The sequence below is a fragment of the Schistocerca nitens genome, chromosome 6 (genome assembly GCF_023898315.1).
Source record: "Schistocerca nitens isolate TAMUIC-IGC-003100 chromosome 6, iqSchNite1.1, whole genome shotgun sequence".
In the NCBI taxonomy this organism is placed as follows: Eukaryota; Metazoa; Arthropoda; class Insecta; order Orthoptera; family Acrididae; genus Schistocerca; species Schistocerca nitens.
The window spans coordinates 34726126-34751064 of NC_064619.1; the positions used below are offsets into that span (position 1 = coordinate 34726126).

A 24939-nucleotide genomic window follows, 5' to 3' on the forward strand; every position below is an offset into this window, starting at 1 on the left:
CCCACGTTCAAAGTACTATCCCTGGATTTCTTTAAAATTTGGGAAATTTCGCACAAAGCGATAGTTATGGATTAAACCGCAGAAATGAAGCTGGAACCTGTGAAGAAATGGGACGAGAGAAATGATTATAAAAAGCACCTGCAAGAGAGGGGAAGAGGAGGGGAGGAAACAAAGTATAGACTAAACACTTCCTCAGCTGAAACCACGCCCAGATGGAACGCTGCGACTGCCACATCCGAACTGACGGGATATCAGACACGTGGAAGCGGCGCATGCGCGGAAGCATCAATAGCATCTCACAAACTGTAAGGGCTGTACAAGTGGCTAGATCACTAAAATGTAATTACCAAGTCTTTCGGACAATTTTCATCTCCGTGATATGGTTTTTGTGTAATTTCGCTGGCGGTCTATTTCTTCTCATTATTCATGTCTGGACTAGACGACGTAATTTAAAATTCGAAACTTGCCATGCATTTAATAAAGGATTTACAACAGCTGCCACTATTTTTATTCAACATCAAAAGAAAAATCAAGAGGACAGATTATGCACAATTTCATTGTTACCTGCTGCCTTCCCACAGATGTCAAGAAGTGTTCCGTGTGAAGTGGTGTCAGTATTCATACATTACCGATAATTGTCAGCACGCCGGTTTCCAAAAATGCTGAGTGAGTTGCACAAAGTCAATCGTTTAGGCAGAGTGATAACTTTCCTTCAGAGGTACTGTGCCGAATGGAATAATACACTCCTGGAAATTTAAATAAGAACACCGTGAATTCATTGTCCCAGGAAGGGGAAACTTTATTGACACATTCCTGGGGTCAGATACATCACGTGATCACACTGACAGAACCACAGGCACATAGACACAGGCAACAGAGCATGCACAATGTCGGCACTAGTACAGTGTATATCCACCTTTCGCAGCAATGCAGGCTGCTATTCTCCCATGGAGACGATCGTAGAGATGCTGGATGTAGTCCTGTGGAACGGCTTGCCATGCCATTTCCACCTGGCGCCTCAGTTGGACCAGCGTTCGTGCCGGACGTGCAGACCGCGTGAGACGACGCTTCATCCAGTCCCAAACATGCTCAATGGGGGACAGATCCGGAGATCTTGCTGGCCAGGGTAGTTGACTTACACCTTCTAGAGCACGTTGGGTGGCACGACATACATGCGGGCGTGCATTGTCCTGTTGGAACAGCAAGTTCCCTTTCCGGTCTAGGAATGGTAGAACGATGGGTTCGATGACGGTTTGGATGTACCGTGCACTATTCAGTGTCCCCTCGACGATCACCAGTGGTGTACGGCCAGTGTAGGAGATCGCTCCCCACACCATGATGCCGGGTGTCGGCCCTGTGTGCCTCGGTCGTATGCAGTCCTGATTGTGGCGCTCACCTGCACGGCGCCAAACACGCATACGACCATCATTGGCACCAAGGCAGAAGCGATTCTCATCGCTGAAGACGACACGTCTCCATTCGTCCCTCCATTCACGCCTGTCGCGACACCACTGGAGGCGGGCTGCACGATGTTGGGGCGTGTGCGGAAGACGGCCTAACGGTGTTGGGGGGGTACCGTAGCCCAGCTTCATGGAGACGGTTGCGAATGGTCCTCGCCGATACCCCAGGAGCAACAGTGTCCCTAATTTGCTGGGAAGTGGCGGTGCGGTCCCCTACGGCACTGCGTAGGATCCTACGGTCTTGGCGTGCATCCGTGCGTCGCTGCGGTCCGGTCCCAGGTCGACGGGCACGTGCACCTTCCGCCGACCACTGGCGACAACATCGATGTACTGTGGAGACCTCACGCCCCACGTGTTGAGCAATTCGGCGGTACGTCCACCCGGCCTCCCGCATGCCCACTATACGCCCTCGCTCAAAGTCCGTCAACTGCACATACGGTTCAGGTCCACGCTGTCGCGGCATGCTACCAGTGTTAAAGACTGCGATGGAGCTCCGTATGCCACGGCAAACTGGCTGACACTGACGGCGGCGGTGCACAAATGCTGCGCAGCTAGCGCCATTCGACGGCCAACACCGCGGTTCCTGGTGTGTCCGCTGTGCCGTGCGTGTGATCATTGCTTGTACAGCCCTCTCGCAGTGTCCGGAGCAAGTATGGTGGGTCTGACACACCGGTGTCAATGTGTTCTTTTTTCCATTTCCAGGAGTGTATTTTAAGCCAAACTGTCAATGGTGGGAAACATCGGTTGCTCACGTTACACCGGAACAGCCATTGGAATGGAGGCATACAACAATCTCAAAGAAGCTGAAGTTCCAGCTAATTATTTCAATCCGAAAAATCATCCTGACTGTGTTTGAGGATAGGCAGAGTGTTGTTTTACTTGTCGACTTCTGTCTCGCGTCAATGTATACATTTATTGTGAGTGATTAAAGAAATTCCGCAATGCAATACAAAAAAAGGCTTGGCTAGCTCAGTACAGGGATCGTCTTGCTGCTCGGCAATTTCCGTCCACATATGGTTAACCGCACCAAAAATCTCATTGCGTCATATAATTGGGAAAAAAAATTTGATCACCCTCCGAACACCCCTGCCGTAGCATACAGTGACTCATTTATTCCTGCTCTTAAAGAAGCACCAGCCAACGCTCCGAGGAAGATGGCATCACAACGTCAGTACGGGCCTGGTTGAAAATTAGGCGACAGTATTACGTGAGGACGTGTTTCAGAAGGTGGTAGTAAGATAGTGCTGAAAAGTAGAGTAAAATTCAGGTTTTCATGGAAAAATAAAGCAGTTGTAATATTGTTTTGGAGTGCACAGTGCACCTGAACTCCCGGAAAGGTTTTGGAGATTGTTTAGGTGTATTTTATATTTTGGAGTATAAGACTCGTGGTCTCTGGAGGTTCGTTTCAGAGTAATTGGATTTTGTCTGATTTCTTACTTCGATTTGTCTTTGTATCTACAATGCACTGAAACTGTATCCGTGGCACAAGAATCATATATGCATTTGCAAAGATGGTGTAACTCCAGCTGCACAAAGTACTGGTGACAGTGAAAATCTCTGCCAGACTGGGAACAGAGACACCCGCCTTATGCGAGCGGTCACCTTAACTGCTATCCGAACACGCTCCCCGGGCATACCGCCAATTTCCACATATCAGAGTTACGTCATTGGTACTAATACACTGAGCAGCTGGAGATTCACCATATTAGAAAATACGAAAACGGTTCTTATATCTCATACAGTTGACGTTCACAGTAGTGCCTCTTCCTGCATACATGTATGTTTGAAGGGCATTGCAGAATGCATGGAAATGACAAAGACACGGTAGTATAATATGCACTACTTGTTTCGCTTGGAAACAAACTTATTCCATCCAGACAAGGCACTTGCTGTTGACAACAGTAACATCGCCAGCTCCTTTGCTTGGCTGAATACAGCTGTTCTCGTCATATCACCGAAGTTGAGAAATGTCAGGTGTGGTCAGTGCTTGGATGGGTAACCGCCTGGTTAAGTCCTTGGTGTTGGTGCATTCCCCTTCCCTTTACAGCAGCAAATGGGAGAAAGGGTGGTGGCACAAAGTTTACTAGATTTTGTGCCAATGTCTGAATTAAATTCCAAACTTCTCGGTATTGTCTAGTGAAGTGAGAGCATATGACTGTATTAATGGAGACTCGTCTGTCGGATGGGGACGCTAAGGTCGGCGGCACGCTTTCTGTTATTAGAGAGGTGCCGGCGCCAGTTTTCATCCCCTCCCTTCGTCCACCATCATCCAGTACAAACATGACACCACACGACACCGCACTATACACACCCATCACTCCTACACTTACCACATACACCTAAAAACACACATAACTCTCACCCTTCGGGAAGGAAAGGATCCTTTGTGAGCGAAAGGCTGAATAACCTTTCTAATTATTGGGCTGTACCTATCGTTAACTCTTCGTTCTCAGGCTGCCATTAAATGCTGCACAAAGTACTGGTGACAATGACCTTGTGGAGGCTTTTTGCGGATGATGCTGTGGTATATCGAGAGGTTGTAACAATGGAAAATTGTACTGAAATGCAGGAAGATCTGCAGCGAATTGACGCATGGTGCAGGGAATGGCAATTCAATCTCAATGTAGACAAGTGTAATGTGCTGCGAATACATAGAAAGATAGATCCCTTATCATTTAGCAACAATATAGCAGGTCAGCAATTGGGAGCAGTTAATTCCATAAATTATCTGGGAGTACGCATTAGGAGTGATTTAAAATGGAATGATCATATAAAGTTGATCGTTGGTAAAGCAGATGCCAGACTGAGATTCATTGGGAGAATCCTAAGGAAATGCAATCCGAAAACAAAGGAGGTAGGTTACAGTACGCTTGTTCGCCCACTGCTTGAATACTGCTCAGCAGTGTGGGATCCGTACCAGATAGGGTTGATAGAAGAGATAGAGAAGATCCAACGGAGAGCAGCGCGCTTCGTTACAGGATCATTTAGTAATCGCGAAAGCGTTACGGAGATGATAGATAAACTCCAGTGGAAGACTCTGTAGGAGAGACGCTCAGTAGCTCGGTACGGGCTTTTGTTGAAGTTTCGAGAACATACCTTCACCGAAGAGTCAAGCAGTATATTGCTCCGTATATCTCGCGAAGAGACCATGAGGATAAAATCAGAGAGATTAGAGCCCACACAGAAGCATACCGGCAATCCTTCTTTCCACGAACAATACGAGACTGGAATAGAAGGGAGAACCGTTAGAGGTACTCAAGGTACCCTCCGCCACACACTGTCAGGTGGCTTGCGGAGTATGGATGTAGATGTAGATTCTGCCTTGAATTTGTTATTTCACAACTGTCAGCTGTATGATAAAAGTGATAGACAGCCGTTGGTTAAGCAGCTGCAGCAGCAAGTCGTATACTCCTAGCTCACTCATTTCTTACATAGTTTAATTCTTAATTTCTTTGCGTGTTTTTGGTACTTGCATTGTTTGATACATAAATTTCGAGCGTATTATAGTATTTGAGAGTTGTAGCATCGCGTTTTAATACCTGAATAGTGTAAATTCGCGTAGTCGTTTGTCTTTGTTTTTGTTTTGAACGGCCAGTGTCGGTTGGTCAGTCAGTGTGCTCCCTGCCGCCGTTGGATAAGCAGCTGCAGCAGCAAGTCGTATACTCCTAGCTCACTCATTTCTTACATAGTTTAATTCTTAATTTCTTTGCGTGTTTTTGGTACTTGCATTGTTTGATACATAAATTTCGGGCGTATTATAGTATTTGAGAGTTGTAGCATCGCGTTTTAATACCTGAATAGTGTAAATTCGCGTAGTCGTTTGTCTTTTGTTTTTGTTTTGAACGGCCAGTGTCGGTTGGTCAGTCAGTGTGCTCCCTGCCGCCGTTGGATAAGCAGCTGCAGCAGCAAGTCGTATACTCCTAGCTCACTCATTTCTTACATAGTTTAATTCTTAATTTCTTTGCGTGTTTTTGGTACTTGCATTGTTTGATACATAAATTTCGGGCGTATTATAGTATTTGAGAGTTGTAGCATCGCGTTTTAATACCTGAATAGTGTAAATTCGCGTAGTCGTTTGTCTTTTGTTTTTGTTTTGAACGGCCAGTGTCGGTTGGTCAGTCAGTGTGCTCCCTGCCGCCGTTGGATAAGCAGCTGCAGCAGCAAGTCGTATACTCCTAGCTCACTCATTTCTTACATAGTTTAATTCTTAATTTCTTTGCGTGTTTTTGGTACTTGCATTGTTTGATACATAAATTTCGGGCGTATTATAGTATTTGAGAGTTGTAGCATCGCGTTTTAATACCTGAATAGTGTAAATTCGCGTAGTCGTTTGTCTTTTGTTTTTGTTTTGAACGGCCAGTGTCGGTTGGTCAGTCAGTGTGCTCCCTGCCGCCGTTGGATAAGCAGCTGCAGCAGCAAGTCGTATACTCCTAGCTCACTCATTTCTTACATAGTTTAATTCTTAATTTCTTTGCGTGTTTTTGGTACTTGCATTGTTTGATACATAAATTTCGGGCGTATTATAGTATTTGATAGTTGTAGCATCGCGTTTTAGTACCTGAATAGTGTGAAATCGCGTAGTCTCCTTCCGCTGCCGAGCAGTGTGTCAGCAGTGCGCAAGTAGCAGCATTACTGCATTTACTAGGCAATCTTGTATTTTAATAACCGTTTAAATTTTGTCGATTTGTTTGCGCTCTCTGTAGATTAGTTCAGACGTTCTTTGCAAAACAGTTTTTAGCATGGATAGGGACTGCAACTGCTGTGTTCGGATGCGGGCTGAGTTGGCATCCCTTCGCTCCCAGCTTCAGGCAGTGTTGGCTTCGGTCACACAGCTTGAGGCTGTTGCCAATGGGCATCACTGTGGGGGTCCGGATGGGGGTTTTTCGGGGACGGCCAGCTCGTCCCTCGCATCCCCCGATCGGACTAAGACTGTGGTTGCCCGGGATACTGCCCGCATTGAGGCTGATCCCTCACCTGTGGTAGAGTGGGAGGTCGTCTCAAGGTGTGGCAGGGGGCGAAAGACATTCCGGAGGGCTGAACGGAAGGCCTCTCCAGTTTGTCTGACGAACCGGTTTCAGGCTCTGTCTCAGGCTGATACTGATCTTCGGCCTGACATGGCTGCTTGTCCTGTTCCAGAGGTTGCCCCTCAGTCTGCAAGATCCGGGCGGTCGCAGAGGGTGGGCTTACTGGTAGTTGGGAGCTCCAACGTCAGGCGCGTAATGGGGCCCCTTAGGGAAATGGCAGCAAGAGAGGGGAAGAAAACCAATGTGCACTCCGTGTGCATACCGGGGGGAGTCATTCCAGATGTGGAAAGGGTCCTTCCGGATGCCATGAAGGGTACAGGGTGCACCCATCTGCAGGTGGTCGCTCATGTCGGCACCAATGATGTGTGTCGCTATGGATCGGAGGAAATCCTCTCTGGCTTCCGGCGGCTATCTGATTTGGTGAAGACTGCCAGTCTCGCTAGCGGGATGAAAGCAGAGCTCACCATCTGCAGCATCGTCGACAGGACTGACTGCGGACCTTTGGTACAGAGCCGAGTGGAGGGTCTGAATCAGAGGCTGAGACGGTTCTGCGACCATGTGGGCTGCAGATTCCTCGACTTGCGCCATAGGGTGGTGGGGTTTCGGGTTCCGCTGGATAGGTCAGGAGTCCACTACACGCAGCAAGCGGCTACACGGGTAGCAGGGGTTGTGTGGCGTGGACTGGGCGGTTTTTTAGGTTAGATGGCCTCGGGCAAGTACAGAAAGGGCAACAGCCTCAAAGGGTGCGGAGCAAAGTCAGGACATGCGGGGACCAAGCAGCAATCAGTATTGTAATTGTAAACTGTCGAAGCTGCATTGGTAAAGTACCGGAACTTCAAGCGCTGATAGAAAGCACCGAAGCTGAAATCGTTATAGGTACAGAGAGCTGGCTTAAGCCAGAGATAAATTCTGCCGAAATTTTTACAAAGGTACAGACGGTGTTTAGGAAGGATAGATTGCATGCGACCGGTGGTGGAGTGTTCGTTGCTGTTAGTAGTAGTTTATCCTGTAGTGAAGTAGAAGTGGATAGTTCCTGTGAATTATTATGGGTGGAGGTTACACTCAACAACCGAGCTGGGTTAATAATTGGCTCCTTTTACCGACCTCCCGACTCAGCAGCGTTAGTGGCAGAACAACTGAGAGAAAATTTGGAATACATTTCACATAAATTTTCTCAGCATGTTATAGTCTTAGGTGGAGATTTCAATTTACCAGATATAGACTGGGAGACACAGATGTTTAGGACGGGTGGTAGGGACAGAGCATCGAGTGACATTATACTGAGTGCACTATCCGAAAATTACCTCGAGCAATTAAACAGAGAACCGACTCGTGGAGATAACATCTTGGACCTACTGATAACAAATAGACCCGAACTTTTCGACTCCGTAAGTGCAGAACAGGGAATCAGTGATCATAAGGCCGTTGTAGCATCCCTGAATATGGAAGTTAATAGGAATATAAAAAAAGGGAGGAAGATTTATCTGTTTAGCAAAAGTAATAGAAGGCAGATTTCAGACTACCTAACAGATCAAAACGAAAATTTCTGTTCCGACACTGACAATGTTGAGTGTTTATGGAAAAAGTTCAAGGCAATCGTAAAATGCGTTTTAGACAGGTACGTGCCGAGTAAAACTGTGAGGGACGGGAAAAACCCACCGTGGTACAACAACAAAGTTAGGAAACTACTGCGAAAGCAAAGAGAGCTTCACTCCAAGTTTAAACGCAGCCAAAACCTCTCAGACAAACAGAAGCTAAGCGATGTCAAAGTTAGCGTAAGGAGGGCTATGCGAGAAGCGTTCAGTGAATTCGAAAGTAAAATTCTATGTACAGACTTGACAGAAAATCCTAGGAAGTTCTGGTCTTACGTTAAATCAGTAAGTGGCTCGAAACAGCATATCCAGACACTCCGGGATGATGATGGCATTGAAACAGAGGACGACACGCGTAAAGCTGAAATACTAAACACCTTTTTCCAAAGCTGTTTCACAGAGGAAGACCGCACTGCAGTTCCTTCTCTAAATCCTCGCACAAACGAAAAAATGGCTGACATCGAAATAAGTGTCCAAGGAATAGAAAAGCAACTGGAATCACTCAACAGAGGAAAGTCCACTGGACCTGACGGGATACCAATTCGATTCTACACAGAGTACGCGAAAGAACTTGCCCCCCTTCTAACAGCCGTGTACCGCAAGTCTCTAGAGGAACGGAGGGTTCCAAATGATTGGAAAAGAGCACAGGTAGTCCCAGTCTTCAAGAACGGTCGTCGAGCAGATGCGCAAAACTATAGACCTATATCTCTGACGTCGATCTGTTGTAGAATTTTAGAACATGTTTTTTGCTCGAGTATCATGTCGTTTTTGGAAACCCAGAATCTACTATGTAGGAATCACCATGGATTCCGGAAACAGCGATCGTGTGAGACCCAACTCGCGTTATTTGTTCATGAGACCCAGAAAATATTAGATACAGGCTCCCAGGTAGATGCTATTTTTCATGACTTCCGGAAGGCGTTCGATACAGTTCCGCACTGTCCCCTGATAAACAAAGTAAGAGCCTACGAATATCAGACCAGCTGTGTGGCTGGATTGAAGAGTTTTTAGCAAACAGAACACAGCATGTTGTTATCAATGGAGAGACATCTACAGACGTTAAAGTAACCTCTGGCGTGCCACAGGGGAGTGTTATGGGACCATTGCTTTTGACAATATATATAAATGACCTAGTAGATAGTGTCGGAAGTTCCATGCGGCTTTTCGCGGATGATGCTGTAGTATACAGAGAAGTTGCAGCATTAGAAAATTGTAGCGAAATGCAGGAAGATCTGCAGCGGATAGGCACTTGGTGCAGGGAGTGGCAACTGTCCCTTAACATAGACAAATGTAATGTATTGCGAATACATAGAAAGAAGGATCCTTTATTGTATGATTATAAGATAGCGGAACAAACACTGGTAGCAGTTACTTATGTAAAATATCTGGGAGTATGCGTGCGGAACGATTTGAAGTGGAATGATCATATAAAATTAATTGTTGGTAAGGCGGGTGCCAGGTTGAGATTCATTGGGAGAGTGCTTAGAAAATGTAGTCCATCAACAAAGGAGGTGGCTTACAAAACACTCGTTCGACCTATACTTGAGTATTGCTCATCAGTGTGGGATCCGTACCAGATCGGGTTGACGGAGGAGATAGAGAAGATCCAAAGAAGAGCGGCGCGTTTCGTCACAGGGTTATTTGGTAACCGTGATAGCGTTACGGAGATGTTTAGCAAACTCAAGTGGCAGACTCTGGAAGAGAGGCGCTCTGCATCGCGGTGTAGCTTGCTCGCCAGGTTTCGAGAGGGTGCGTTTCTGGATGAGGTATCGAGTATATTGCTTCCCCCTACTTATACCTCCCGAGGAGATCACGAATGTAAAATTAGAGAGATTAGAGCGCGCACGGAGGCTTTCAGACAGTCGTTCTTCCCGCGAACCATACGCGACTGGAACAGGAAAGGGAGGTAATGACAGTGGCACGTAAAGTGCCCTCCGCCACACACCGTTGGGTGGCTTGCGGAGTATGAATGTAGATGTAGATGTAGATGTAGTATGGGTGGGCTTAATGTTGGAGAGTAGGTCCATATGTACTTGGCGCGTAGGTTCGCTGAATGTAATGAAAGAGAGGCGTCACGCGGTATCCTGAGTCGTTCGTGCACTGACGGCATCCTTCGGTATTAGAATGCCACATAGTGGTAGCGCGAGAGTAACCAGAAGGCCCGATCTGGAAAACAATGTGTGACACTCGAATCGTGACATACGCGCCACAAGCAGTCCGATCGTTGCACGAGCTTTGAACCCAAACCAAACAACGGTTTTGAGGGTTGTTGCACTACTCTATTGTTTGTGTCTTACGCGTTTTGGTGACTGCATATTACAAGATTATCCACTGCTATGAAGGTTTTTTCACACAAACAGTGGTAAGTGGGTAACAGCTAATACTTACCTTTTATTTCTCAACTATCTACCAGAAACCATGAGTCCGTTATACCGTAGTACCAGAATAACCTCAGAAATTTCAACGGTGGTGTTCGGTCTCAACCTGCTTGCGTTGCACCTAGCAATTTCCCTTCTCAGTACACATTTTAACCTCACACATGAGTAATTTCTAATAACTTTTGTAGTAAACTAAACTGATTGCTGGACAGTGCAAAATAACTACAAGCTAATTTGACAAGCTGTAGCAATTTTGTGTATCTCTTGTATTTGGTTTCCCACTATTTAGCTGCATGTAGAAGGTATAACAAGGAGACTAGGCTCCAGATTTCTTAACTGGACGGACTAGTTCTTTCAGAACACTCTAAGAATATATAGCATATGTCTCGAGTAAATTCACTGTCGCATTCCCTTTGGGGGCTGTTCACAAAATCTGTTCAGAACTGATGAGCTGAGAAACTGCAGTCACTGGATGTTATTCTTACTGGACGTGCGACAAGATTTCTACCAATGTCTTGTTCTGTCGCTCAGTATAACAGAGAAAATTCCGAGTTGTTTATTGGCATACAACTTGGCTCTAATAGTACCAGGTTACTTTAAGTTTTCTATCCAACGTTGTCGACGTGTAATAGAATGAAACCTTATGTGATTGATGCCTGCTTCTGTTGAGCAGAGAAGCGGCAGTCATTTTATAAAAATTTATTAACGTTTCTTCTCATCTCCTAGAGATATCTGCGGGAATAAAACTACCAAACGCGAAGAAAGCTTATCTAGCATTCGCAGTCACATTATGCGCTGTATAGAGGGCACCACCATTCTTCACACAATGCCGAATGCATGTGATTATTCCTGGCTTGCCACATAATCCTCAATTTAAAATAATGGACCATTAGAATTGCTCTGTTGACTCACAGTAGTTGTCTATTTTATTTTAAATTTCTATTGCTCTGTACATGTACACCAGATAATTCTTGCTCTTTACTACACTGTTAGTCTCACTACATTTATTTCATCATCTCCAGATTGTAAACATATTCCTCTACAGCCACTTATCAGTTTGTCCACGTCGACAGTTCCTCTTATGTTAGGCTACAGGAGTTTAAATACTTGTTTGGCAGCTGTACAAAATTTTATATCCACCAGCTGATGCTTGTGATTTTGTACATCTTTTGCACTTTTGAGGCGCTCGATCAAAGGCTGTCTTGGAACCCACATCTACACATCCACTAACCATGCAAAAGAAATCCATTCACAGACTAAAACTACTAACTAGTCAACCATGGTGACTGAATCCCCAGAATAGTGTGCTTACCTAGGACACACTCATCCGTCCTATCCTCCTCACTTAACTGTTGCATGGTTCTTCACTCTTCCGCAGTTGTAGCACGCTCTCCAATCTTTGAACCTTGTACGGCATGCCTCACCCTCCGTTTCTAGTTACCCTCCCTAAATTCCCACATCTCCTCAAACTTCGCTACTCCTGTATCACCTCCGAAATCCCACTCTCACAGCTCATGGTATCCTCGATCTTTGGGAACCCTGCCCAGCTGCGACGCTTCTGTGACCACGACCGACGTACCTACCATCTTTGCACACTCCATGTCTTCCCACAAGGTAACGTCTCTCACCTTTCTCGTGCAATAATCTTCCCACATCCTTTACCAAATTACTTGCTCTCTCACCTGCTTTTAAGTCTCTCCTACAGAAAATATTAGGTGCACACAGCATACCATTCTCACCATTTTCAAGAAAACAAACGAACACACACACACACACACACACACACACACACACACACACACACGCTACTACCAACAGCACCAATGTCTCTTCATATATACAATGACAGCTTTGAATCGTTTTAATGTATTTTCGATAGTTGTATTCAGTGTTGAAGAGTGGCAATATAGCCCCCCCCCTCCCATCCTGGAAGGGAGTATGGGAAGCTGGCTGTTGTCTAATTAAGCTCTCCATGTGGCTCTGTTCTGTGCATGCATCTTGATCTTAGCATAGCAACTGCAACCTACACTATGTGATCAAAAGTATCCGGACACCCCCAAAAACATGCGTTTTTCATATTAGGTGCATTGTAATGCCACCCACTGCCAGGTTGTCCATATGAACGACCTCAGTAGCCATTAGACATCGTGAGAGAGCAGAATGGGGCGCTCCGCGGAACTCACGGACTTAGGCCGTGGTCAGGTGATTGGATGTCACTTGTGTCATATGTCTGTACACGAGATTTCCACACTCCTAAACATCCGTTGGTCCACTGTTTTCGATGTGATAATGAAGTGGAAACGTGAAGGGGCATGTACAGCAGAAAAGCGTACAGGCCGACCCCGTCGTTGATTGACAGAGACCGCCAACAGCTGAAGAGGGTCGTAATGTGTTATAGGCATACGTCTATCCAGACCATCACACAGGAATTCCAGACTGCATCGGAATCCACTGCAAGTTCTATGACAGTTAGGCGGGAGGTAAGAAAACTTGGGTTTCATGGTCGAGTGGCTGCTCATAATCCACACATCACGCCGGTAAATGCCAAACACCGCCTCGCTTGGTGTAAGGAGTGTAAACATTGGACGATTGAACAGTGGGAAAACGTTGTGTGGAGTGAAGAATCATGGTACACAATGTGGCGATCCGATGGCATGGTGTGGCGAATGCCCGGTGAACGTCACCTGCCAGCGCGTGTAGAGCCAACAGTCAAATTCGGAGGCGGTGGTGTTAGGGTGTGGTCGTGTTTTTCATGGAGGGGGGTTGCACCCCTTGTTGGTTTGCGTAGCACTTTCACAGTACAGGTGTACATTGATGTTTTGATCACCTTCTTGCTTCCCATTGTTGAAGAGCGATTGGGGGATGGCGATTGCATCTTTCAACAAGATCGAGCACCTGTTCGTAATGCATGGCCTGTGGCGGAGTGCTCACAAGACAATAACATCCCTGTTATGGGCTGGCCTGCGCAGAGTCCTGAACTGAATCCTATAGAACACTTCTGGAATGTTTTGGAACGCCGACTTCGTGCGAGGCCTCACCGATCGAAATCGATACCTCTCCTCAGTGAAACACTCGGTGGAGAATGGGCTGCCATTCCCCAAGAAACCTTCCAGCACCTGATTGAACGTATGCCTGCGAAAATGGAAGCTGTCATCAAGGCTAAGGGTGGGCATCACCATATTGAATTCCAGCGTTACCGATGGAGGGCGTCACGAACTTGTAAGACATTTTCACCAGTTGTCCGGATACTTTTGATCACATAGTGTATATCCACTTGGACCTGCTTAGCGAGGCCAAGCTTTGGCCTACCTCTAAAAATTGTACTCCCCCTCCCATACACACACTTGCCCCCGATACCAGACTAGTAGTTCCTTCATTGTTCAGGATATTTTCCTATCAAGTAAACACTTCTTTTCATTATGCTGTGTCATAATTTTTTTCTGCTCAGATTCAATACTCTTCATCAGTCTTCAAATTATTATTCTTCTGTAGCGCCACATTTCGAAAGCTTCCATTCTCTTCTTGTATGAACTGATTATTGTCCACATTTTACTTCCACACATCGCTACACTCCAGTAACCCGTCTCTCAGTTTTGCAGTTAGACTCATTGAGCTGATGGGTTCCATAATATTTACAACTGTCAGCACCTGCCTTCTTTGAAACTCGAATTACTGAAATCTTGGGATGCGTTTCGTCTAATGCAACTAAGTGAATGGCTGTTTTCATTTTGCCATACGCATTTCGCTTCTTTCTATTTGTGAAGCATCTTCATTGCCCTTTAATGTAGTTCAGCCGGCCGAAGTGGCCGTGCGGTTAAAGGCGCTGCAGTCTGGAACCGCAAGACCGCTACGGTCGCAGGTTCGAATCCTGCCTCGGGCATGGATGTTTGTGATGTCCTTAGGTTAGTTAGGTTTAAGTAGTTCTAAGTTCTAGGGGACTAATGACCTCAGCAGTTGAGTCCCATAGTGCTCAGAGCCATTTGAACCATTTTTTGAACTTTAATGTAGTTCAATTTTGTATATAATATCTGCATACCCAATAACAATTACGCATTTGATAGCACATTAGATATTTTTGTTATTCTTTTGTTGTTACGATAGAAACGACTTTTATAGCATAAGTTTCATGATACTAAAGTAATATTTGTTTCTTCTTAGGAGTTGTGCGTAGATGGTTTGATTGCTCACTATGTTCGATTTTCGGAGCTTTACAAACACATTTCGTCTTAACACGTCACTTTGACTAATTACTGCGATTTGATTTACTTTGTTTACTAGACGCCAACTGTCGCTCTGTGTTTTTTGTTCGTGTTTTGTTTGTGTTGTAGTGTTTGTATGTAGTTTAGTATTCTTTGTGTGTGTGTATGTGTGTGTGTGTGTTTCTTTTTCCTTTTGTTGTTAATATTATTATTATTCTTTCCTTTCTCAGTCGTTATGTCTGGTTAAAAATGGAAGGTGAGGCGGACCTTGATCAAGCGTGACTTCCTTTTAACTGTACGGTATATGTTATATTGCATTTACGAACTTTCGGGTAATTGAACATGTATCAATAATTACAGATTTCTGTAGTTGTATATATACGTTTGGATGTAGCTGTATTGCGTTGATGTACTGGTGGATATTGTGTGGTATGACTCGTGTAGTTGATAGTATAATTGGTATAATGTCACCTTTATCCTGATGCCACATGTTCTTGACTTCCTCAGCCAGTTGGACGTATTTTTCAATTTTTTCTCCTGTTATCTGCTGCATATTTGTTGTATTGGGTATGGATGTTTCGATTAGTTGTGTTAATTTCTTCTTTTTATTGGTGAGTATGATGTCAGGTTTGTTATGTGGTGTTGTTTTATCTGTTATAATGGTTCTGTTCCAGTATAATTTGTATTCATCATTCTCTAGTACATTTTGTGGTGCATACTTGTATGTGGGAACGTGTTGTTTTATTAGTTTATGTTGTATGGCAAGTTGTTGATGTATTATTTTTGCTACATTGTCATGTCTTCTGGGGTATTCTTTACTTACTAGTATTGTACATCCGATTGTACATCCGCTTGTGATGTGATCTACTGTTTCTATTTGTTGTTTGGAAAGTCTGCATTTATCTGTTGTGGTATTGGGATCTTTAATAATATGCTTGCTGTAATATCTGGTGTTTATTGTTTGATCCTGTATTGCAATCATGAATCCTTCCGTCTCACTGTATATATTGCCTTTTGTTAGCCATGTGTTGGATGCGTCTTGATCGATGTGTGGCTGTGTTAGATGATACGGGTGCTTGCCATGTAGTGTTTTCTTTTTCCAATTTACTTTCTTCGTATCTGTTGATGTTACGTGATCTAAAGGGTTGTAGAAGTGGTTATGAAATTGCAATCGTGTAGCCGATGTATTTATATGAGTGATTGCTTTGTGTATTTTGCTAGTTTCTGCTCGTTCTATAATGTAGGATTTTTATGCCGATAAATCCCCTTCCTGCTTCCTTTCTGCTTAATATGAATCTTTCTGTTGCTGAATGTATGTGATGTATTCTATATTTGTGGCACTGTGATCGTGTAAGTGTATTGAGTGCTTCTAGGTCTGTGTTACCCCATTTCAATACGTCAAATGAGTAGGTCAATATTGGTATGGCATAAGTATTTATAGCTTTTGTCTTGTTTCTTGCTGTCAATTCTGTTTTCAGTATTTTTTTTAGTCTTTGTCTATATTTTTCTTTTAGTTCTTCTTTAATATTTGTTTTATCTATTCGTATTTTTTGTCTGTATCCTAGTATTTATAGGCATCTGTTTTTACCATCGCTTCTATGGAGCCGCTGTGGTTATCCAACATGTAAACTTCTTGTTTAGTGTGTTTTCCCTTGACTATGCTATTTTTATTACATTTGTCTGTTCCAAAAGCCATATTTATATCATTGCTGAATACTGTTATCTTTAGTTATTATTATTATTATTATTTCTTTACTTTCTCAGACGTTAAGTCTGGTTGAGAATGGAAAGTGACGCGGACCTTGATCAAGCGTCACTTCCTATTAACTGTACGGTATGTGTTATATTGCATTTAGGAACTTTCGGGTAATTGAACATGTATCAATAATTACGGATTTCTGTAGTTGTATATATGTGTTTGGATGTAGCTGTATTGCATTGATGTACTGGTGGATATTGTGTGGTATGACTCCTGTAGTTGATAGTATAATTGGTATGATGTCAACTTTATTCTGATGCCACATGTCTTTGACTTCCTCAGCCAGTTGGATGTATTTTTCAATTTTTTCTCCTGTTTTCTTTTGCATATTTGTTGTATTGGGTATGGATATTTCGATTAGTTGTGTTAATTTCTTCTTTTTATTGGTGAGTATGATGTCAGGTTTGTTATGTGGCGTTGTTTTATCTGTTATAATGGTTCTGTTCCAGTATAATTTGTATTCATCATTCTCCAGTACATTTTGTGGTGCATACTTGTATGTAGGAACTTGTTGCTTTAAAAGTTTATTATTATTATTATTATTATTGTTATTATTATTATTTAGTCTGAGTATATTGTACATCTCTGTTGTTATTGTTATTGTAGTCTTGGGATCTGGTTCATCTTCTTGAAGTCTGAGAATATTTTTACTCCGTCATATATGTTTCATACTAGATGGAATACACTGCCAGAAAATAAAATAGTACACCTGAAAAAGAGGACGGGGATTTTCACCCGATGACGGCGTATGCCTCCTGGGGGATATTAGATGTAATGACGATGGTTTCAGCGTCGTCCACCAACAGACAGTGTAGTGGCATAGCAATCAGAGCGTCAACTGTGTCAACTGGTTAACAGGGAACGCTCACAGCCAGAAGCCTCGGTGTGGTGCATACACTGAAACGAGGAGACATGCCACGGAGACGCAGTTTTGATTCTTCCACTCAAATGAATGAGTGTGAAAGGAGTCAAATGTTGACCTTCCAAGTGGCGAGATGATCCTTTGGGAGAGCTGACACACTAGATGGACGGGCTGCGTGCGTCATTTGTGCAATGATGCTGCTATCAGTGGTCACATGAATATTCTTACATCTGTAAACGACTCTCTGCATGTTCACGCAGCATGTACACTCTCCGGGGTCATCCTATTGTAAGGGCAGCAGCGGCAGATCGTACAGTTACCAGAGTGCAGATAGGAGCGCTTTTGAGTCCAGACGTGTCGACATGACCTGTTGCAAGCCGGTTATTAGCTGTGTGACTACTGGCACGCACATCTCTAGCCTGTCTTCCACTCACACCACAGTAATGACGTACACAGCTTGACTGGTGCCATCAGAGGATCACTTGGAGGATGGGATGGCGCACTTTGGTCTTCAGCAGTGAGAGAATATTCTGCCTGCAGGCAAGTGATGGTCGACTGTGTGTACGCCGTAGACCTGGTGAGCGATCACTATCTCACAATGTGCAATCGTCCAAGACACAATGGCCTCACTCTGGGCAGTATCCGATACGCTACAACTCTCGTTCACGTTTGTATTTCTTCATGAGATGCTAACTTTTGTTCTCTGCATGTAGAATAGCATTAGACCCGTTCTTTTGCCATTATTGCAACAGGAAGGTAATGTGTTGTTCCAAAGGGATAATGCACACCCACGGACTGACCATGAAACTCAATGTGCTCTATAAGATGGGCGGCAGCAACTTCCCTGTCCATCACAATCTCCGTACTTCTCTCCAGTGTGGGATATAATGGGACGAGACGTGATTTGTGCGACTTGTCAACCGACATCTCTTACAGAGCTATGTGAACAGATCGAGCAGGTGAGGCATAACATATCCGAGGGCAGTATTGGCCATTTTTACGATCGACTGGATGCCAGATTCAGTGCCTTCATTGCTGCCCACAGAGGCTACACAGCGTACTAATACGGGTGTTTCAACATGAATCAGATGCCTGGTACCTCTGTAGGCGCCCCAGTGGCCCCGGTCGCCTACGGTGGACTGGACGGCCGAGCAGTGACCTGGACTGGAGGCTGAGCAGTGACCTCTCCAGTTGTCAGGATGCTAGTAAATGTCTGTGGACGCGTCAGAAACGCCAAAGAAACATTATTAATTCATAACACCTTTATTCCTGCCGAGTACAATGTGGCTCGGTGATATCAACGACCCTCCCAAGTCCTCGCTGACTCGTAGCGATGACACCAGCTCCGGGCCGCACAGTCTTGCTAGCGCAGCGCCGCGTGCTGTGACGTAGCGAAGCAATGTCCTTAGTTCGTACTTTGGCCGCACGTGGCTGGTGGCGCCAGGCTGGCCGGCCGGCTCGGCTGTGGACAGCAAGCTGCTGCGCGCAGGAGGCTCCGGGTTGGAGTCCCGGCGCTGTCGGCACGAGAGGCGATCTTGTAGTGCGGAGTGTACCCTATCGCAACCCATCTTCTACCCTGCTCCTCCTGGTGGCTCGTCCATGGTGGACGGGCGGAACGGGCTGCAATCCCCAGCGTCGTCAGCTCAACCGGTTGCACAGGGCCTAGGTCCCACACGATCTCGACGACGGCTCACTGGTGTGTTCAGCATTGGCGGCGAGCGAGTCTGCTGCGATGTCTGCCAATCCTGGGTCGATGACTGACAGCGGCAGCAGAGAGGACCAGAGCTGGTACTGTCCCCTCACGTCTGCTGCTGGATGGGCCGCCCTTACTGCAACATCTCCTTAATAAAGATTAACATGTCGATCACCGAGCTGAGCGCTGCGCAGCGACCCAGTACACATCTAACTGCAAGTCTAACTGCGAGTGCCTTGTTGCTATCAAAACTGGCGTATTTAAAGGAAGCACCAGCGACGTCCTGACGTCATGCTCATTTGTAATGAACGCATTCGTTCCACTTATACTGCTCATTCATCTGTCGTACTCGCCCCTTAGGTGTTCTTGCGACAGAGTTACGTGTTGTTACGGCAGACTTACGCAAAGTTGTGAAATGCAGTACAGCTGACGCTATACCTCTGTCTTGCACTCTACGAAAGTCTCCGTCTAACACAAACCCGCGTGCTAAGCAATTCTCTCTCGCCTGTTGTGTGTAACCAGGCCATTGCCCCTGCGTGACGACACATTCCGATCTACACTCCTGGAAATGGAAAGAAGAACACATTGACACCGGTGTGTCAGACCCACCATACTTGCTCCGGACACTGCGAGAGGGCTGTACAAGCAATGATCACACGCACGGCACAGCGGACACACCAGGAACCGCGGTGTTGGCCGTCGAATGGCGCTAGCCGCGCAGCATTTGTGCACCGCCGCCGTCAGTGTCAGCCAGTTTGCCGTGGCATACGGAGCTCCATCGCAGTCTTTAACACTGGTAGCATGCCGCGACAGCGTGGACGTGAACCGTTGACGGACTTTGAGCGAGGGCGTATAGTGGGCATGCGGGAGGCCGGGTGGACGTACCGCCGAATTGCTCAACACGTGGGGCGTGAGGTCTCCACAGTACATCGATGTTGTCGCCAGTGGTCGGCGGAAGGTGCACGTGCCCGTCGACCTGGGACCGGACCGCAGCGACGCACGGATGCACGCCAAGACCGTAGGATCCTACGCAGTGACGTAGGGGACCGCACCGCCACTTCCCAGCAAATTAGGGACACTGTTGCTCCTGGGGTATCGGCGAGGACCATTCGCAACCGTCTCCATGAAGCTGGGCTACGGTCCCGCACACCGTTAGGCCGTCTTCCGCTCACGCCCCAACATCGTGCAGCCCGCCTCCAGTGGTGTCGCGACAGGCGTGAATGGAGGGACGAATCGTCTTCAGCGATGAGAGTCGCTTCTGCCTTGGTGCCAATGATGGTCGTATGCGTGTTTGGCGCCGTGCAGGTGAGCGCCACAATCAGGACTGCATACGACCGAGGCACACAGGGCCAACACCCGGCATCATGGTGTGGGGAGCGATCTCCTACACTGGCCGTACACCACTGGTGATCGTCGAGGGGACACTGAATAGTGCACGGTACATCCAAACCGTCATCGAACCCATCGTTCTACCATTCCTAGACCGGCAAGTGAACTTGCTGTTCCAATAGGACAGTGCACGTTCGCATGTATCCCGTGCCACCCAACGTGCTCTAGAAGGTGTAAGTCAACTACCCTGGCCAGCAAGATCTCCGGATCTGTCCCCCATTGAGCATGTTTGGGACTGGATGAAGCGTCGTCTCACGCGGTCTGCACGTCCAGCACGAACGCTGGTCCAACTGAGGCGCCAGGTGGAAATGGCACGGCAAGCCGTTCCACAGGACTACATCCAGCATCTCTACGATCGTCTCCATGGGAGAATAGCAGCCTGCATTGCTGCGAAAGGTGGATATACACTGTACTAGTGCCGACATTGTGCATTCTCTGTTGCCTGTGTCTATGTGCCTGTGGTTCTGTCAGTGTGATCATGTGATGTATCTGACCCCAGGAATGTGTCAATAAAGTTTCCCCTTCCTGGGACAATGAATTCACGGTGTTCTTATTTCAATTTCCAGGAGTGTATGTGCAATCCTCCTACATCTTGGCTAACCTACTGCCTCTGGCTCTCGGCATAGGCAACGATACTTTGATAATATTCTACGTTTCCAACTCTTTACTATTCCACGACACTACACCCCAGTACCGCTTGTGCTACTGATCTGTAAATGTAATCATTTCATATAGTGTATTTGCAGTGTTGCAGCAATAAATCTAGAGTAAACTGGAAATCTCTAAAAGGGTGTACTTTTTTCTGGCAGTGCAATTTTACCATGATATCCTCTCCCAGTTATATCAGTAACTTTGAATGAATGTCGTTTACCCCAGGGTTCTTGGTTCTCCCTAGGTCTTCCAGTGCTCGAATTTAATAGGGCAGTTTACTCTTTTTCCTATTTGTATTTTATCCCTGGAAGGGTGAGTAATGTTTGAGTAAGGAAGACAATGAACTGCCGTGTCCGCCTGCGCTTGGGTCCCCTTTTAATGCTTCTGGATGTGCGCAGTTTTTCCAGACGAACCACCGCCCCGCTACTCGGTGGCGTCAGGGGACGCCAGCGCGACGCCCGTGGCCAGAGGTGACGTCACCAGCACGAGCGGTCCTCAGCAGCAAGGCGGAGCGGCGGTCCGCGTCTGACCCCACCTGCGAAACTCTGCCTCAGCAGCGGCGCCTCAGTCTGTGTTGTCCGCGCGGCTGCAACACTACGAACTATGACTGTGTTCTCACATGGCTTTCGTGTGACTCGTTGAATATAGAAAAAGAGACTTGATATTTATTTAGAAAGTTGAATTTAAATTATTAAGTTCCTGTATTCCTCCTAGTACCCCACGCTAAATGAGAATAATATATTTTTTGTGAAGGCTGATGACTTATTATTTACAACCTCAAAATGGACTTACTGAATCAATGCAAGAATGGAAGTTGTTTGTAAACCTCAAATAACTATCGCTCATCTATACCTACATGACGACACTTAATTTCACACACAATACTTGTCAGAGGTTTAATCGAACTAGTTTCAGACGATGTCTTATGACCGTTCCTCCCTCGAACAGCCCATGGGAAAAACGAACACTCAGATCTTTCCGTGCGATCTCTAATTTACCTTATTTGATTACGGTTAGCTTCCCTCTCTACGTGGTCGATTCTCGTCGTTTCTTTGCCGTGTACCCTTTGAGACTGGGGCCCTTTTTGATCTTTCCCAAGATTGTCTAACCTAAAAAACCGCCCAGTCCACGCCAACCAGCCCCTGCTACCCGTGTAGCCGCCTGCTGTGTGTAGTGGACACCTGACCTATTTAGCGGAACCCGACACCCCACCAGCTCGAGGAATCTGCCGCCTGCACGGTCGCAGAACCGTCTGAGCCTCTGATTCAGACCCTCCACTCGGCTCTGTACCGAAGGTCCGCAGTCGGTCCTGTCGACGATGCTACAGATGGTGAGCTTTGCCTTCATCTCGCTAAGAAGACTGGCAGTCTTCACCAACTGAGATAGCTGCCGGAAACCAGAGATCCATAGTGACACACATCATTAGTGCCGACACGAACCACCACCTGCAGTTGGCTACACCCTGTACCCTTCGTGTCATCCGGAAGGACCCTTTCCACATCTTGGATGACTCCCCCGGTATGCACACGGAGTGCACATTGGCTTTCTTCCCGTGCTTAGCTGCCATGTCCCTAAGGGACTCCATTACCCGCCTAACATTGGAGCTCCCAGTGACAAGTAATCCCACCCTCTGCGCTTGTCCGCACCTCTCAGGAAGACAGGCCACTGCCGCAACAGCCGAGGCCGCCGTTGCTGGCTCAGAAGTACTTACAGCAGTGGGCAGCACCTCAAACCTGTTACGGAGGCGTAGGGGTACAACCTTGCGGCCAGCACCAACTTTTGCCTTCCGCCCGGGGATTCTCTACCCCGTCACTGTTCGCCATTCACCGTCAGGCAAGTGTCGACTGGCAGGGACGTCCACAGTGGCATCAGAGGTCCCAGGCGATGCTACAGGTTCCAGAGGCGCCAAAGCGTTCGCCTCGGGTGTCGCAATGTCACCGTGGCGCAGGGCAACAGCATAGAGCCTGTCGACCACGGCCAACACAGCTTCCAGCTGTTTACGGACGGTGGCCAATTCCCCTGGCTCCGTACACAACAGGCGCAGTCAATATCCAGCCCAAACCATTTTTTCCTCTCTTTTATTCAAAACCAACAGATGACTGATGACCACACGAATTCACTATACTGGTACTGAAACGCGATGCTACAACTCTCAAATACTATAATACGCACGAAACTTATGAATTAAACTATGTAAGTACCCAAAAATACGCAAAGAAATTACGAATTAAACTATAAAACAAATAAGTGAGCTCAGAATACGACTTGCCACTGGCTGCTGCTTATCCAACGGCGGCAGGGAGACAAAACTAACTGCCGTTCACTGTGCAGAAAATTTAATCAAACTACCGAAAGCAAACGGTGAACTGCCCACGAAAATTGAAACACTGAAATTACGTAGCAACCCTATGAAACACACACTGTCCAATGATCCAACAAAAACCTGAATAACAAATAAAATGCTTAGAATTTGCGCAACAGAAATGTGACATGTGAAACGTAATAGGCAAGTAAATATAAAAAGAATGTCAACTGAAAAATTGCAGCATAATCACCAGGAACAGCGCAGCATAAACAAATCACGCCAGTAAAAATATGCTTAAGTTAAATTAAACTACCGGGACAAAGATTGGGACGATTTTCGCATACTAAAAAATATTCATACTTCAAATGAAAATACTAACTTGGTTCAATATAATGACAAGGCTGTATTTTAAACTCTTATTTCACAATAACATAGAACTCATACAAAACCAAAAACTTTACTTTCTTTCCAAACGGCTTACAAGGCCATGTTGTTGTTGTGGTCTTCAGTCCTGAGACTGGTTTGATGCAGCTCTCCATGCTACTCTATCCTGTGCAAGCTTCTTCATCTCCCAGTACCTACTGCAACCTACATCCTTCTGAATCTGCTTAGTGTATTGATCTCTTGGTCTCCCCCTACGATTTTTACCCTCCACGCTGCCCTCCAATGCTAAATTTGTGATCCCTTGATGCCTCAAAACATGTCCTACCAACCGATCCCTTCTTCTAGTCAAGTTGAGCCACAAACTTCTCTTCTCCCCAATCCTATTCAATACCTCCTCATTAGTTACGTGATCTACCCACCTTATCTTCAGCATTCTTCTGTAGCACCACATTTCGAAAGCTTCTATTCTCTTCTTGTCCAAACTGTTTATCGTCCATGTTTCACTTCCATACATGGCTACACTCCATACAAATACTTTCAGAAACGACTTCCTGACACTTAAATCTATACTCGATGTTAACAAATTTCTCTTCTTCAGAAACGATTTCTTTGCCATTGCCAGTCTACATTTTATATCCTCTCTACTTCGTCCATCATCAGTTATTTTGCTCCCTAAATAGCAAAACTCCTTTACTACTTTAAGTGTCTCATTTCCTAATCTAATCCCCTCAGCATCACCCGATTTAATTTCACTACATTCCATTATCCTCGTTTTGTTTTTGTTGATGTTCATCTTATATCCTCCTTTCAAGACACTGTCCATTCCGTTCAACTGCTCTTCCAAGTCCTTTGCTGTCTCTCACAGAATTACAATGTCATCGGCGAACCTCAAAGTTTTTACTTCTTCTCCATGAATTTTAATACCTACTCCGAATTTTTCTTTTGTTTCCTTTACTGCTTGCTCAATATACAGATTGAATAACATCGGGGAGAGGCTACAACCGTGTCTCACTCCCTTCCCAACCACTGCTTCCCTTTCATGCCCCTCGACTCTTATAACTGCCATCTGGTTTCTGTACAAATTGTAAATGGCCTTTCGCTCCCTGTATTTTACCCCTGCCACCTTCAGAATTTGAAAGAGAGTATTCCAGTTAACGTTGTCAAAAGCTTTCTCTAAGTCTACAAATGCTAGAAACGTAGGTTTGCCTTTCCTTAATCTTTCTTCTAAGATAAGTCGTAAGGT

At 45.8% G+C, this 24939-nt stretch overlaps 1 protein-coding gene across 1 annotated transcript in view; it reads left to right on the forward strand.

Moving 5' to 3' along the window:
* LOC126262752 (uncharacterized) overlaps nucleotides 1–21759 on the forward strand; it is a 313139-nt gene extending 291380 nt beyond the window's left edge. Inside the window, exon 5 of the mRNA XM_049959562.1 lies at nucleotides 21406–21759. Within this exon, the coding sequence (XP_049815519.1) occupies nucleotides 21406–21536 (131 nt within the window). The 3' untranslated portion in view covers nucleotides 21537–21759. The remainder of the gene's footprint in view (nucleotides 1–21405) is intronic.
* Nucleotides 21760–24939: the final 3180 nt, after the last annotated feature.